The sequence below is a fragment of the Rhamphochromis longiceps genome, linkage group LG9 (genome assembly GCF_057381845.1).
Source record: "Rhamphochromis longiceps isolate RC_006_pf linkage group LG9, R_longiceps_female_GT1.1, whole genome shotgun sequence".
NCBI classification, from domain to species: domain Eukaryota; kingdom Metazoa; phylum Chordata; class Actinopteri; order Cichliformes; family Cichlidae; genus Rhamphochromis; species Rhamphochromis longiceps.
Window position 1 is genome coordinate 20,658,675 of NC_140565.1, and position 14,989 is coordinate 20,673,663.

At 39.8% G+C, this 14,989-nt stretch overlaps 1 protein-coding gene across 1 annotated transcript; it reads right to left on the reverse strand.

The window, feature by feature from the left end:
- Nucleotides 1-911: 911 nt before the first annotated feature.
- On the reverse strand, nt 912-3,215 carry LOC146662242 (thiosulfate:glutathione sulfurtransferase). The gene is made up of 4 exons (XM_085417785.1): nt 2,922-3,215; nt 2,313-2,435; nt 2,062-2,224; nt 912-1,203 (listed from the first exon to the last, which is right to left on the reverse strand). The coding sequence occupies exons 1-4, from the start codon at nt 3,100-3,102 to the stop codon at nt 1,149-1,151; spliced, it is 522 nt and encodes a 173-aa protein (XP_085273911.1). The 5' UTR covers nt 3,103-3,215; the 3' UTR covers nt 912-1,148.
- Between the last annotated feature and the right edge of the window lie 11,774 nt (nt 3,216-14,989).

Below are 14,989 nucleotides of genomic sequence, written 5' to 3' on the forward strand. Positions count from 1 at the left end.
ATTAAATGGAAATAAGCACTTAGAGTTGGCTGGCATTTTGCTGCTATCTGCTGGCATTCAGGCTGAACTGCTGTTATTCCAAATTGAAATAATTCAGTGCATGTGCGGGTATGTTCACACTGCAAAAGGACAAAAAAAAATGAAACTCAGGAGAACATATTAGGAGACATGTTAAATGGAAATAGACACAGTTGAATAATTACGTAAAACATAATAATAAAAGCCTATGGATTGCTTATTTATTAGGTATTCTAAAGAGCTTTATTTTATTTGTTTTCCCTTGTTGTATTGATTGATTGTGAAACCTAGCCCCACCCTTCATGTCATTTACTGAGGTCAAATGGCCCAGGATATGCGTGGGGGTTAAGGCGTCTGGGAAGGGATCTCATTACACCAACTCTACCAAATGTTGCAACAGGAAATAAGGGTTAATCAGACCAAGAAATGTTTTCTCAATGTTTTATTACGCAAATGTCCTTAGCTCAGAGGAGTGACACCCAGTGTAGTCTTCAGCTGCTGCTGACAACAACAAAAAACCTATAATAATAATAATAATAATAATAGTGGAATTGTAAAGTGCTTTGGTGGCCTAGAAAAGCGCTATATAAATGCAATCCATTATTATAAGCTCAAAGTGCGGGCGAAACAGCCACATGCTCATTTGGGCCAATGGAAGTAAATTTTTCTCACCACTTATTTAAATGAACATTTTAATGAGCTTGTCTCCTGTATTTTTACTTCTGTGCTGTCCTTTTTTTCAGTGTTTTCATGGAAACATCAACGTGGTAAAAAGAAAAAAGAAAAACAAAACAACCAAAAACTTGAATATAAAATGGACAGGTGGGTTGTTTTTTCTATACTAATTAGATATTTATAATGACAAAGGAAAAAAAAAAGATTTTAACACAATGTTTAATGTTTTATAGCTTTTATTTAAAGAACCTTCATATTCATCAGCTGCCAATTCATGTCATATCTTGAAGCAGGATAAAAAGGGCACTTGTAATATTTTTAGTAAAGTTACAGCAAAACTGTTAAAAACTTCTTTTGACAGTACTCTTGAACAAAATAAGAAATATATCCCAGTCACAGTGCATTGAATAAAAGGAACAGTACTTTGAAGAACTTCAGTGCAGATTTCACCCGATTCACTTTCCTTCTCGCTCGACCCACTCTGAGTAGCCTCCTTTAAAATGTCTCGCCCTGAGGGGGGAAAAACAAAAACAAAAGCACAGATAGAGGAGCTTAATCTCTTAACACTGTTGTTTGCTTTATATTCAAAGGTCGCCCACAGTTCAGCAAGTCAAAGTATCACCTGAGGACACTTCTCCAGCTGCAGCAGGAATGCACTAATTATATCACATGGATTGACTTCTTGGGAGACATCTAAATGTAGCAGAAGTGCTGTAAAAATAACTAATTATCTCAATTGATTGATGATTAATGTCTGAGTTTTTTTGTTTTTATATGCACATACATTTTTTTCCTTATAGGCCAAATGAGACTTCATGTAGATTTGTCAGTAGAAAAATATCTGTATGGAAATCGCACATTCACAAAACTAAGTAAATAATTTTCTTTCAACCCGTCTATCAGAGCCAGTGAGACTGCATGCAGTATAAAACCTGCCATCCAGTCTAATCTCCTCACAGTGTATCTGATCTTCACTCGGCATAACCTGATCTGCAGGACGCTCGTCTGTGACCTAACTGCCCATTTTGTTGCTGATCCCTGTCCAATTTGCCAACTTAACTTGTAAATGGCCACATTTCTCCACCATCGCTCTGTACCATTAGCCTATACCCTTAGAACTGGTTCTGGAGAAAGAGAAAACACTCCACAGCATAATCTACAGAGCTAGCAACACAGGTTTTTGGCCATGCCCCAATGTTTTCAGACTTTGTAAATCTCTCAGTGACGCCATACAGTATTAGACATCACCTCTCCATAAATTTACCCTGGAAACACGCACATCGCATTCCCACAGTCAATTTCCACTAGTAGTGTGCTTAATCTCCAGGTTTGTTTTGCATAGAAACAAGCACATGTATTACTACTTACTTGCTAAATCCCAGCTGATGAGCGATGCTCAGTGCTCTGGTGCTCCTGATGCCACTTCTGCAGTGAAACACAATGTTGTCGTCAGCTTTCGTGGGAGCCTTCACTTCAAACCTTTGCTCAAAGAGCTCAGGGGACAGTTGCAGAGACTCCTCCAGGTTGTCCACTGACATGCATACCAACAAAGAACACACATGTTAACTACAAATGCAGGAAAACAGACAAGTCCCTACAAGTTTCAGAACCCTGCTTACGTGGGACGTTGATGGCCTGGGGAATTTGTCCAGCCTGGTACTCATCAGGATTTCTCACATCAAAGAGCTGAATGTTATGGCTTGCCAGCATGGTCTTCAGCTCTGAGTAGGTCACCACTGAACCTGAAAAGCAACAAAGAAAGGAAACAGGAAGAAAGAGTTTTAATTTATTGTTGCTTATAGTGCTTATATTCGTTGAAAATTATGTGAAACCACCATTTCCTGATTTAATTAGAGTACGTGTTATTTGAACCCCTGCTGATGGTAAACACTGTGGGGGTGAAATCAAAGTGCCACAGCTAAGCTACAGTATTATCCTCTCTTTGAAATATTGAGAGAAACTGCTTGTGTACACCTGCAGTCCATTCAGCTGTGAAAATGCTGAGTATAGGTAGCCATAAACACAGACTGTGACACACACAGTCAGGGCAATTGACGATTTAAAACAGCATTCCAGCAGTTTAACACAAAATACTATGAGATCAAACTATTAATATTAGTTACTAAGAAATATATCTGTAGACTCAAAGTGACATGCTGGACTAGTATTATAAGATTATTATTTTATTTCTGTAAGAGGATTTCGACAGGACACAACGACGGTTTTACCGTTGTCTGATGCTTCTTCGCATTTCGGACTCGATGTTGAAAAAGTCCGACATATCGACCCAAAGGTCGAGTAACACCTCCGGTGCGCCTCCGTAACACCTTGGCAGAAACTCCGGGACAGCACGAAGGACAGCATTATGCACACTACTGGACCGCACGAACTGACACGACCTAAATACATACTGCTACTTTATTGTTTTCACCAAATGACTACATTCACTCAGCCTGTTTAATGCTTCTTCTCCTTCTTTTTGGGAGGGGGTGCTCCTTAAATAATGGTGCGTTTGGCGCCGATCTCAGGATGTAGCAGTTATAGCACCAACCGCTGGTAAAAGGGCTTTCATTCTCTGCCGATAGAGGGCAGTGAAATCAAGCAGGTTTGTTGCCATTTTCTGTAGTCCCTTTACTTTAAAGGTTTATACATTTCTACAGTAATCTGGAGACACACATATCATTGCGACAATAAACTAACTGACTGTTCGAACATACCTGCCATGTCTACTTTAAACACTTGACAAGTTTAAACACTTCTTTCATCTTTACGCTGTTTTTTTTTCCTTCTCGGCCTGCTGTCATTGGACGCCCTGCTTCCGTCTCAGAGCTGCGCTTGCGCATATAGAAGCATATGGACGTCCTGTGTTGAAGCACACAAATCTGTGGTAAAAACGAATGAATAAGAAGAAAGAAGAAGAAGAAATATCCACATAATAATATGTTATACACAATCAGTCATTGATAACTTCAGTGTAATAATTGTCAGTTTTCTTTTTGCTAACTAGCTCCATACAACTTTACAAACAGTTAAACTTAGTTAAAAACATTGATGCCTGTCCTCTGGTAAAGGAAAGAAATGCGTAAGATTTGGACAACAGCTAAGAAAGGGTTAAAAAAATGTTTTCAGGTGATATTCTACCCTGAATAAAAAGATTTTTTTTATTATTATAGCACCACGTCTCTTATAGAGTGACTTTTCTATCTTTTCAAAGGAATAATTAAAACATCTGCTGGACGGTGCTCAGGATGTTTTATGAGTCTGTGGTGTCCAGTCGAATCCTCTATGTTATTGGTGTGCTGCAGCAGCAGACTGAGGGTAGTGCATAACAGCACTGCTCAATAATCCGATTCATGTGGCCAGCAACGTCGTTGATGTGGAGCTTGACTTTCTGACGGATGTTTCAGAAAGGAGGATGCTGTCCAGGTTACAGTCAATACTAGAGAAATCCTTCACACAGGATGCAGGAGCATGTTCAGCAAAAGACTCATTAAGCCACGATGCATCACTGAAGGCTACAGTAAAGCATTCCTACCCGTGGCTGTCAAACTTCATTACTCTTCTTCATGATGCCTGGACTGTATTCACCTGTAATATCTTATCTATAGTGCACATTATTTTTTTAAGTGATGATGATGAGAGTTGAGATAGCCTTTATTTGTCAGTTGCAGGTCTTTTGCCCACAACCGAGATGACAGACGTTGCCGACCGTACATACAATACAAACATCACATTGGGGAGACAGGTCAGGCCAGGTAGCGAGGAAAAAAAACATCGAAATGTGCAACACAAAAGGATAATACAGGAATGCACAAGTATCAACACACCATAACACAATAAACACAGACAAGCAACATGGGAAAGTGTTCCAGTGTGGACATCTGATCTGGGACCGCTGCAATCTTCGGCTGCGCCTCCAGCTGACCCGATGTCCACATCATGGGGGAGGTAAGCGTTGGAGTTGGCGTTGGATAGGGAGGGTGAGTTTGCAATACTTAATTTTAATTCAACGTCACACTTTGAGAGTCTTAGTCTGACTTATTTTTTTTATGCAGAAACTTTACATTTAGTAACTTTCATGATTATATTTTATATGAGTGTCTGTTAAAAAAACTAACAATAACAGTTTAGAATGGAACTAATAAGTCAAGTCAAAGTCAAAGTCAAAGTCAACTTTATTTGTCGATTCTGCCACATGTACAGGACATACAGAGAATAGAAATTGCGTTACTCTCAATCCCTAGATAAATAGCAAATGAACATTTAAATATATTTAAATATAAAAGTGATTAAAAATGCAAGTAAAATAATTAAAAAGTAAAAATTTTAATAAATACAATTTTACATATAACAAAAAAGCTATACAATATACAATATAATGGGTAAGTGACATTGAGTGTAAACCAGGCAGAGTAGTGCAAATAGGCAAATAGTGCAAATGGAGATTTAGTAATGTACGGTAAGAGAAAGTGTAACAACAAAGTCTTATGAGGTAATGGCAGTCCAATGCTCCACAAAGTGACTGGTAACTGGTGCAGGCCAGTGAGTGAGTCAGAGAGTGTGTGTGTTTGTGTGTGTGTGACAGAGTTCAGTGAGACCGTGGAGGAGAGAGGGGAGAGGGGGCAGAATCGGGAGGGAGTTAAGCTTCCTGACAGCCTGATGGATGAAGCTGTCCTTCAGCCTGCTGGTCCTGGCCTGGAGACTCCGCAGTCTCCTCCCCGACGGCAGCAGCTTGAAGAAGCTTTGCATTGGGTGCGTGGGATCAGCCGCTATGCAAAGGGCTTTTTTAGTGAGACGGGTGCTGTAAATGTCCTGGAGGGAGGGGAGAGAGACACCAATGATCCTCTCTGCAGCTCTCACTATGCGTTGGAGGGTTCTATGACAGGACGCATTGCAGGCTCCAAACCACACAGTGATGCAGCTCGACAGGATGCTCTCGATGGTGCCTCTGTAGAAAGTGTACATGATGGGGGCTGGTGCTCCTGCTCTTCTTAGTTTGCGGAGAAAGAAGAGACGCTGCTGTGATTTCTTGGCCAGTGCTGTGGTGTTGTACGTCCAGGAGAGATCCTCTGTGATGTGCACACCCAAGAACTTGGTGCTGCTCACTCTCTCCACAGACGCTCCGTCAATGGTCAGAGGAGCATGTTGGGTGTGCATTCTCCTGAAGTCCACAACAATCTCCTTCGTCTTCTCCACATTCAGAGAGAGATTGTTGTCAGCACACCACGTGGCCAGGCGTCTCACCTCACTTCTGTAGTCGGTCTCATCCCTGTTGCTAATGAGACCCACCACCGTTGTGTCGTCCGCAAACTTGATGAAGAGGTTGGAGCTGTATGATGGAGTGCAGTCATGGGTCAGCAGAGTGAAGAGGAGGGGGCTCAGCACACATCCCTGCGGGGCCCCTGTGTTTAAAATGATGGTGCTGGATGTATTACTGCCAACCCGTACTGCTTGAGGTCTTCCGGTGAGGAAATCCAACAGCCAGTTGCACAGTGAGGTGTTGAGCCCCAGCTGGACCAGTTTTTGAATGAGCTGTTGGGGGATTATAGTGTTGAATGCTGAACTGAAATCTATGAACAGCATTCGAACATATGAGTCTTTTTTGTCCAGGTGTGTGAGTGCCGAGTGGAGTGCAGTGGAGATGGCATCATCGGTTGAGCGGTTGGGCCGATACGCAAACTGGAAGGGATCCAGGGAGGGGGGCAGGACAGTCTTGATGTGTTGCATGACTAGTCGTTCGAAGCACTTCATCAGGATGGGAGTAAGTGCAACAGAACGGTAGTCATTAAAGCAGGAGGGAGATGACTTTTTTGGAACCGGAATGATTGTGGTGGCTTTAAAACATGTGGGGACGACAGCCTGGATGAGTGATATGTTGAAGATGTCTGTGAAGACATCAGTGAGTTCCACTGCACAGTCTCTCAGTACACGACCAGGAATGTTGTCAGGACCCGGAGCTTTACGTGCATTGATCCTGCTGAGGGATCTCCTCACGCTGTCCGGTGACAGAGTCATCACCTGGTCACCAGGAGGGGGTGGGGTCTTCTGTGCAGTGGTGCTGTTTTGGACTTCAAAGCGAGCAAAGAAAGTGTTCAGCTCGTTCAGCAGGGGGATAGTGCTATCACAGGTCTGTGGTGGGGGCTTGTAATCTGTGATGGTCTGAATGCCCCGCCACAGGCTCCGTGAGTCTCTGCTGTCTTTGAAGTGATGAGATATTTTCCTGGAGTACTGTCTCTTAGCCTCTCTGATGCCACGGGAAAGGTTGGCCCTAGCTGTCCTCAGGCTTGCCTCGTCTCCATCTCTGAAGGCAACATTCCGAGCTTTCAGCAGCCTGTAGACCTCTCCTGTCATCCATGGTTTTTGATTGGCCTGGACAGTTATGGTTTTCGTGACTGTTACATCCTCAATACACTTGTTGATGTAGGCAGTAACAGTCTCTGCGTACTCCTGGAGGTCAGTGGTGTTGTTATAGGTGGCAGCCTGCTTAAACATGTTCCAGTCTGTAGTATTAAAGCAGTCCTGTAGAGCCTCTGAAGACCCCTCTGGCCACACTTGTATCCGCTTACGAACCGGTTTGGTCACTTTAACGAGCGGTCTGTAAGCAGGCATTAGCATGACAGTGATATGGTCTGAGGCGCCGAGGTAGGGGAGGGGAAAAGCTTTGTAAGCTCCTCTCTGGGTGGTGTAAACAAAGTCCAGTGTGTTATTTCCCCTTGTTGGAAAGTCTATGTGTTGTTGTATTTTTGGAAACACGCACTTTAAGTCTGCATGATTGAAATCCCCAGCCAGGATGAGAAAAGCATCAGGATGGGCTGTCTGCTGCTCACTGATGTGCTGGTACAGTTCATTCAGTGCCTCATTCCTGTTGTTGACATTGGAGGAGGGAGGGATGTACACAGCGCACAGGAGTATGGCTGTATAGTATTATGTATAGTATATGTAAAGTATTCTGATCATGTCTTTATTTAACACATCTGCTTAGAAATGTCTGCCTTCTTTTCAGGGTAATGGAAATAAATGACAGCTGCTACGTGGCTCTCAAAGGGACAAAAATAGATGTGAAAAACTGAGCAGTAGTGTTTCTTTGTAGCCATGATGACAGTTACTCACCATCAGTTTATAATAAGTTCATCTGTAATAACACCAGCAGTGAGAGTTCATCAGGAATGTGAGCCTCAAGAATTCAGTGCTTTGTAAGAAAGTTACACTTTCCTGCAGAGACACTGCAATGGGGGTTGAAGAAACAGCTCTCACATATGATGCTGTTTCATTCACATGACCTTGCTACTGAAAGAACACCTGCACATCCTGTTGTTGTTTATCTTGCAAATCAAGTAAGCCTGAGAACAATTACCCCCCAGTGTGCTTAACGGTTGGTCTATGACAGCTTTGTTTTACTTCATTACACCTTAGTCTTTCAACTTGTGAGCCCGCTGTTATCTTTCTGATGCTTCTCTTCTGTTGATTTGTTACACTTACATGTAAAGCACACCCACCCTCTGATTTTTGCCTCCTCCCTTACTTTGTCAGTGATTCCTGGTGGTCCCACTCTCCCGCTCAGTAACAACACACCAACACAGTAAACTCTTGGAAAAAAAAGAATTTTTGTGATTTGCAAAATTATTTTATTGGTTAATTTGTGATTTTTTTTAACATTACAAAGCTTTCCACTTACTTTTGATTTAAGACTATTTTTAACTGTTCAGAGAACTCGGTCAATGTTTGTTTGGGATAACACGATGTCAGTGCTGTGGTTGAAATCCTGATGGAAAAAGCATGAAAACAAGTCAGTTGTTAAATCAGGCTCGGAAAACCTGACAGCAGGACAAGAGCTGACAATTTGCAGATGGTCTGATGTATGTAGCCACACTCACTTCACTGCAGGGCTTAAGAGGATAGACGTGTGACTCCTGGGACATGAAGGGTTTGAACGTGTATTTTTGGCACGGCATAATTCATTGGTCTGTGCATGGAGAACCTTTTCCCTTTATTATGTGCAAGTGTCATTAGTTGTATCATCCACCATCCATATGTGATGGCTCTGGCTCAAAGGGAAGGACAAAATATGGAGACCACACATGATTTGTATGAAAAGTAAAAATTGTTAAAAAAAACAACCCTAAAGTTAATAATGCGATCAGTTAATCAGTAATGTATGTAGTGTGTGGATGTGTGTTCCTGTGCTGTAGATAAATCAGAATATAAAGCAAACAAAGTTCAAATAAACTCAAATTACCTGAAAGGGAAACACAGAAAAGTTGCAAACACTACTCTAAATAATTTTACTCTAATACCAGTAACCATCAAAACCTGGAATACAGAGGAGTGAGGGTCATTACACATATTTATTCAGAATAAAACAGTTTTTTGTGTGTTTCAGTTCTAGGGGATGTCAACATAACTGCACAGCTACACAGTAACAGTCAGCGCATAAGGAAATACAGTCATTTAACTTATTTTTTAAGGAAATAACTCAAATAACTGCACTGGCATACAGAAGCCCATTTTAGTAACAATCACTACTGTGTTGTGATGTCAGAGTAATGTCACTAAAGCTGTTTTAAAAAAGCTTCTTGAAAAGCATCCCAGTGTTTTAAAATGTCACAGGGACAGCAAGTTTCAAATTTCAAGTTTTATTGTCATGTACAGATAAACAGTGTAGCCACATTTATCCATAATGAAATTCTTTGGCTTGTGCTCCTCAGCTTTACATGAGCATATAGAGATTGTGCAGTTATATTGAGAAGAAAATAACAGAAAATAGCAGTGGTAGTAATAAAGTAATAATAATATTAATAACAACAATAAAAAGGAGAGGAAAAAAGTATTAAATATTAGAGAATTTAGTTGGTATTTACAAGTTTGTGCAAGAGTATGTGCAGCACTAACAGCAATCATATTTCCCTTGTATTGGCTTGTCATTGGTGTAATTCCCAATGTGATCATGTACCATTACTGTGCCACAATATTTTCTCTTTCCCTTCACCCCCAACCAATCACCATGTGTCTGCCGGAGGCTTCTTATTGCTAAAAGGGACTTTTTCCTTCCCGTTGTTGCCCTTGCTCAAAGGGGATCAGTTGATTGTTGGGGGTTTCTCTCTTATATTGTACGGTGTTTGGTCTTTACCTGACAACATAAGACAGCTGTTTTTATCAATTGGCACTATTTATATTGAATTGAATTTTATGGATTTTCTTTAGTTGAATTGAATTGAACTGAATTGATCTTATATTAGTTTTTAACTTAATAATTTTATCCTGTTCAATAAATAAACAATAACTCAAAAGAATATTCTTGCCGTGTATGGTTTATTCTTTATTTCTGTAAGTTCTATGCTCGTGTAGATTTGGACTTTTTAAAAACTTTATGCTTCACTGTGAATGGCAAAATTTGTATATTTTGTTAAACATTGTTGACTTTATTGATCTATGCTGGGAAATAAACCTATTGCCTCCACATGAGGACATACTTTTAAAAAAAACAAAAACAAAAACAAAATGCAAGCAACAGCTGTGTAACAAAGTAATGACTTCCTGTACAAAGATGTAGTTTTCATACTTCATGCTAGTACTTCAGTGGGTCTAAATCATCACAAATAGTCAGGAGAAATGAAAAATGCATCCCAAAGATGAAGGGGAGACAATTGGCAACATTACTTTTTAAAATTGTCACAATATGTGACAAATACGGATACTGTTCAGCGGATGTAATAAATGATGTGAATAATACACTAAATGTAGGCTGAGTTTTTCAAATGATCGTCACAATATCACTTTCTCTCAACATCTCCATCCTCCAATTACTCCAGCAAACACCTACAAAGCCCTGACCTAGAGATCCTGTTTAGTTCCAACAACTTAAATACTGTTAGTTTAATTACTTTTAAACAATCTGTAACTGCTGAGTTTGTGTTTATCGCCACACCAGGGAAAGATTTTCTTGCTGCTGCATGTGGGATAGTCTGAGAAGGAGGGTTTCCACGTTTTTTTAAAAAGAGGGTACCAGAGGAGGACAAGAACAAGAGGGCCCGCAGAAAATCTGCTCATCTTCTGCCCTGTGTTTTACAGATTTATTACACAAAAGGTGGGAGTGCACAAGCCTTTAAACATGAAACAACTATTTTGCAAAGTGGAAAACATATTTTAAAAAAACCCAAAAAACTTTTTAGTCAAGCACAAATTGTATTCCAGTGTAGCTTAATGATGCACAAGTATATTCAAAGTATCTATATAGAGCTGACCGTTTCAAAATAATAAAAAACGTATTCATGTTTTCATTGCAGCTGCTGCTGATTTTAATTATTTTTATACTGATCGGTTGCATGATCTATAATAATGCAATTTAAGTGCAAAATAATTATTCTGTAAAATCAATATTATGGAGTAAAAAAAATATGATATTTGCATTCAAAAATATAGCAGTATAGAAGCAGAAAGTCGCAAAGCATACAAATATTTATATTATGTACATGTACGTTAAAGTATGTATGTTAAAGTAAGGGTGTATCAAGTTACACTCTTTCTGGTCCTATTCATGCGATCATCTAAAGGTACTTGGTGTGTGTGTGTGTGTGTGTGTGTGTGTGTGTGTGTGTGTGTGCGTGTGTGTGTGTGTATTGGGTGCGGGGGCACACCATGCCCCCTATGGACACACCACTGAGTCCAATGTGATTGTAGCCTACTGTATACAAGATAAACCTGGGAAGTCTGTTAAACTGCTTTTTAACATGTTTGCAAGATATGTATGTGTCTTGGTAATCTCAAATTACACTTAGAAATTTTTGTTGGTCTGCAGGCTGACATCTGCCAATGATAAATGGATTTTCCACATTCTTATCGTTTAACTAAACATATCTAAAAAAAACCCCATATCTTTTTTTTCTTCTAAACACTTTAAAAACATTAAGGCAATAAACAAAAAGATACTTCTTTGACCAATATCTGCATTTTCTCAGGATTGCACAGTTACAAAACTGAACTTACATTTACATAACAGCACAGGAAAACACATTGCTCGAACTCAAGCAAGATAAGGTGCAACAGTGAATTTATGATATTAAAATTACTAAAATGTCTCATAGAAAAGTACTTGCTTCACACATTTCTGCTCTGCATTAAAGCAAAGCTGAGGAACATGTAAGAATCTGGACCAAAAGGTCTTTTGGCTGGATGAGCTGCATGTCTCAGAGTCTAGGGCGGTATGGTAGGAGTGACACACCCGCTGGCCCTCGTACCTCGTTTCATGTGTGTTTTTAGTTTGTGTAGGTTTTTTTTTTTTATGAGCGAGAAGACAAATGTGCTCCAATTATAAGTTTTCACAATTGATTATCAAAACGGTTAGAATTTCAAATTTGTTTTCCGTGGCGCCATGGGCTTCCTCTCTCTGGCTCAGAGGCAAAAGGCTCCCGCGCCCAGGCAGGAAACACTTTTTAATATGTGTGATAGTTTAGGCCTTAGGTCTGATGTCGGCTCACGTGTCTTTTTCTGCAACTTTCTGGACATCTCCTTATTTAGAGACGCCACTTCACCCATCACCAGACCTGTATAAAGAGATAAGCAGAAACAGAGCTCCCCAAACCCCAGAAATTTCCGACTAGTGATGCCTTCACCAGTGAGACAGACCCTTCCCCTCAAATTCCTTAGAGAAGGGCGTGCAATAAAGTATAAAACAGAAATATGTGATGCTAATTATAAGATATTAGCCTTTATTTTCTTAAAAATAAATCCCAACATTTGCTTCTCTCTTCTGGACCTGCTTATCTTTGTATTTTAGTTAGAGCTTTCAATAAAGCCGTTTTGAATTTTATTTGGTGCTTTTGAAATTTTCCGTTTTTGTCCATCTCTGTCAGACACACAGATAATGTGGCAGCTACAGTAAATGCAGTTTGGATACAGTGACACTCAGAGTGAAATGAAGACCGATAATTGCTTTTCACTGGGGAAATATTAGATCTGTAAAATATCAAAATTATGCATTAGTCTTAAAGCCATTGCATTTTCACTCAAGAAAGGGAAAACAGTCAGCACATTTCTTTCTTATCTCTGAATATAAACAGACATCCAACCTAATGATGAAGCATGAAAGAAATAAAGTGATTCTATACATGTTTGTGTGACACAACTAATATACATGTCTCTTCAGACACAGAAATTACGGGTAAGTATGAATTAATTTTTTTTTAATTAGTAAAACTTCATATCATATACCAGTAATATTCAAGGCAGCGCATCAAAATGTCAACAAATAAATGAAAGGGAGATCAATGAAAATGAAGGATTCTGAATTAAACTCACCAAATACTGAAATCCTTTGTAGATCAGTCAAAGCAAACCAGTCTTCAAAAGCTTCGAGAAACATCCACAGACATACACATCATTGCAAGATGTTAATTATGTTTTGTCCATATGGCATCATTTATAATTAAAGATTTTTCTTAAAATGTTCTTTAACTGTCAGTGTCAATGAAATACATAAATTAATTAATACTCACAATACAGCACCTAAATCAGAGCAAAACCCACTCGGAACTTCTCATGTTAGGACCAACTACAATATCGATATAGCAACAAAATGCAATGTTCTTTGCATTAGAAACATTAGAGAAACCAAGTCAAAAAATACACAAATATAAACTGACTCTAAGCTGTCACTAGCAGGACTCTTATTGTCATTAACTCATTTTTGCTTTGAAACTAGGGCTGTCAACATTAACGTGGATTAATCCGTCATCACGATTAACGCGATTAACATTTTTATTGCATTTAACCCATCTGGAGCACAGAATAAACAAACTTTGGACAAACGGTGTTGAGACATGATTTTGAGTCATTCTACGTTCCAGATTGGTTAATTGCGTTAAAAATGTTAATCGCGTTAATCGTGATGACAAATTCATCCGCGTTAACGTTAACATCCCTAGTTAAAACATTATTACTGGTCAACCACTGGCACTATATATCTGTCATGGGCATCTGTGTTTGGAGTGTTCAACAATCTCACTGTGGTCTTTTCAGTGGATCCTCAGATGTGAGATGAGTCCACTGAAACCTGCTACACAAGTTTCTGCTCTGCTTTAACGCAAAGTTGGGGAACATGTAAGAATCTGGGCTAAAAGGTCCTTTAGCTGGATGAGCTGCATGTCTCAGAGTCTAGGGAAGTCAGTATTGTAGGAGTGACACACCCCCAGGACTCCATCTACCGAAGAGAAGTTCAGTAGTTTCCAAAACGCGTATCCATAAACCGAAGCTTTGCATGCAGTTTGTCTCACAAAATGAAAGGATGGTCAGGTCATTACTATCCTAAACTTTGTATTATCTGAGGTCACATGCTGGTAATGTTAATGCTGACACAGCTTCCAGAGAAAACATATACTTCCAACAGAGCAGCAACACTAATGGTAATAAAAAAAATACTTTATGGAAGAAGAAGAAGAAGAAAAACAAAATCCACAGAGAAGTAAACATCCAAAAGTTTCCTTAATGTCGAAGCAGCAGACATGTTTCAACAAGCCAGTTTTATCCCCATGTTACATTAGCTTGTGTAATTGCACCACCACTTACTACAGACATTGGTTTGTAATGGGCTGTTAATGTAGGTTCAAAAATATGCATATGTCTTTCATGTTGCTCAATAACCAGCCCACAAACCAGTAAAAAATGTTACCTCATTAAAAGTCCACATATACACTATCAGTCAAAAGTTTGACAAACCTTCTCATACAATGTTTTTTTTTTTTTTTAATACTTTCTACATTGTAGATACATACTGACATTCATACTCTCTGTTTGCTGCACTGCAAACCCTTGGCCTTCTCTCAATGAAGTTTATGATGTAGTCAGACACACACCCACTTCTTGGTCTTTCCTCAGGCAGCAATAGAGGTTATCGGCAGGGGCGTTGTCTCTACCAGGGATGTAATGAACCTTAAACTGGTATGGCTGCAAAGCAAGATACCATCTGATGATTCTCTCATCACTGTCCTTCATTCTCTGTAGCCACAGCAGGGTTTTGGGTCAGGGTTTTCTGGTCAGTTTGAAGGTTGAATTCTCTTCCCTGCAAATAATATTTGAATGAGACAAGTGCCATTTAATGGCCAAGGCTTCCTTCTTCACCGTTGCGTAGAGGCTCTCCCTTGGTAGCAGCTTACGGCTGATGTAGGCAACAGGATGTCTTCCTCAAAGTAGCAGCCCTTTGCTTTGTTGACAGCGCTGCAAACCCTTGCCCTTCTCTCAAAGAGCTTCATGATTTAGTCACCTGAAATGGTTTTCATTTGTGGAATTTCTTGCCTTCTAAATG

Excerpts from the sequence above, each read along its gene's own strand:
- LOC146662242 (XM_085417785.1), bottom strand. The coding sequence starts at position 3,102 with ATGTATTTAGGTCGTGTCAGTTCGTGCGGTCCAGTAGTGTGCATAATG. Across the intron at positions 2,436-2,921 it reads CGAAGAAGCATCAGACAACG|GTTCAGTGGTGACCTACTCA; the intron begins GTAAAACCGTCG and ends GTTGCTTTTCAG. Across the intron at positions 2,225-2,312 it reads CCAGGCCATCAACGTCCCAC|TGGACAACCTGGAGGAGTCT; the intron begins GTAAGCAGGGTT and ends TATGCATGTCAG.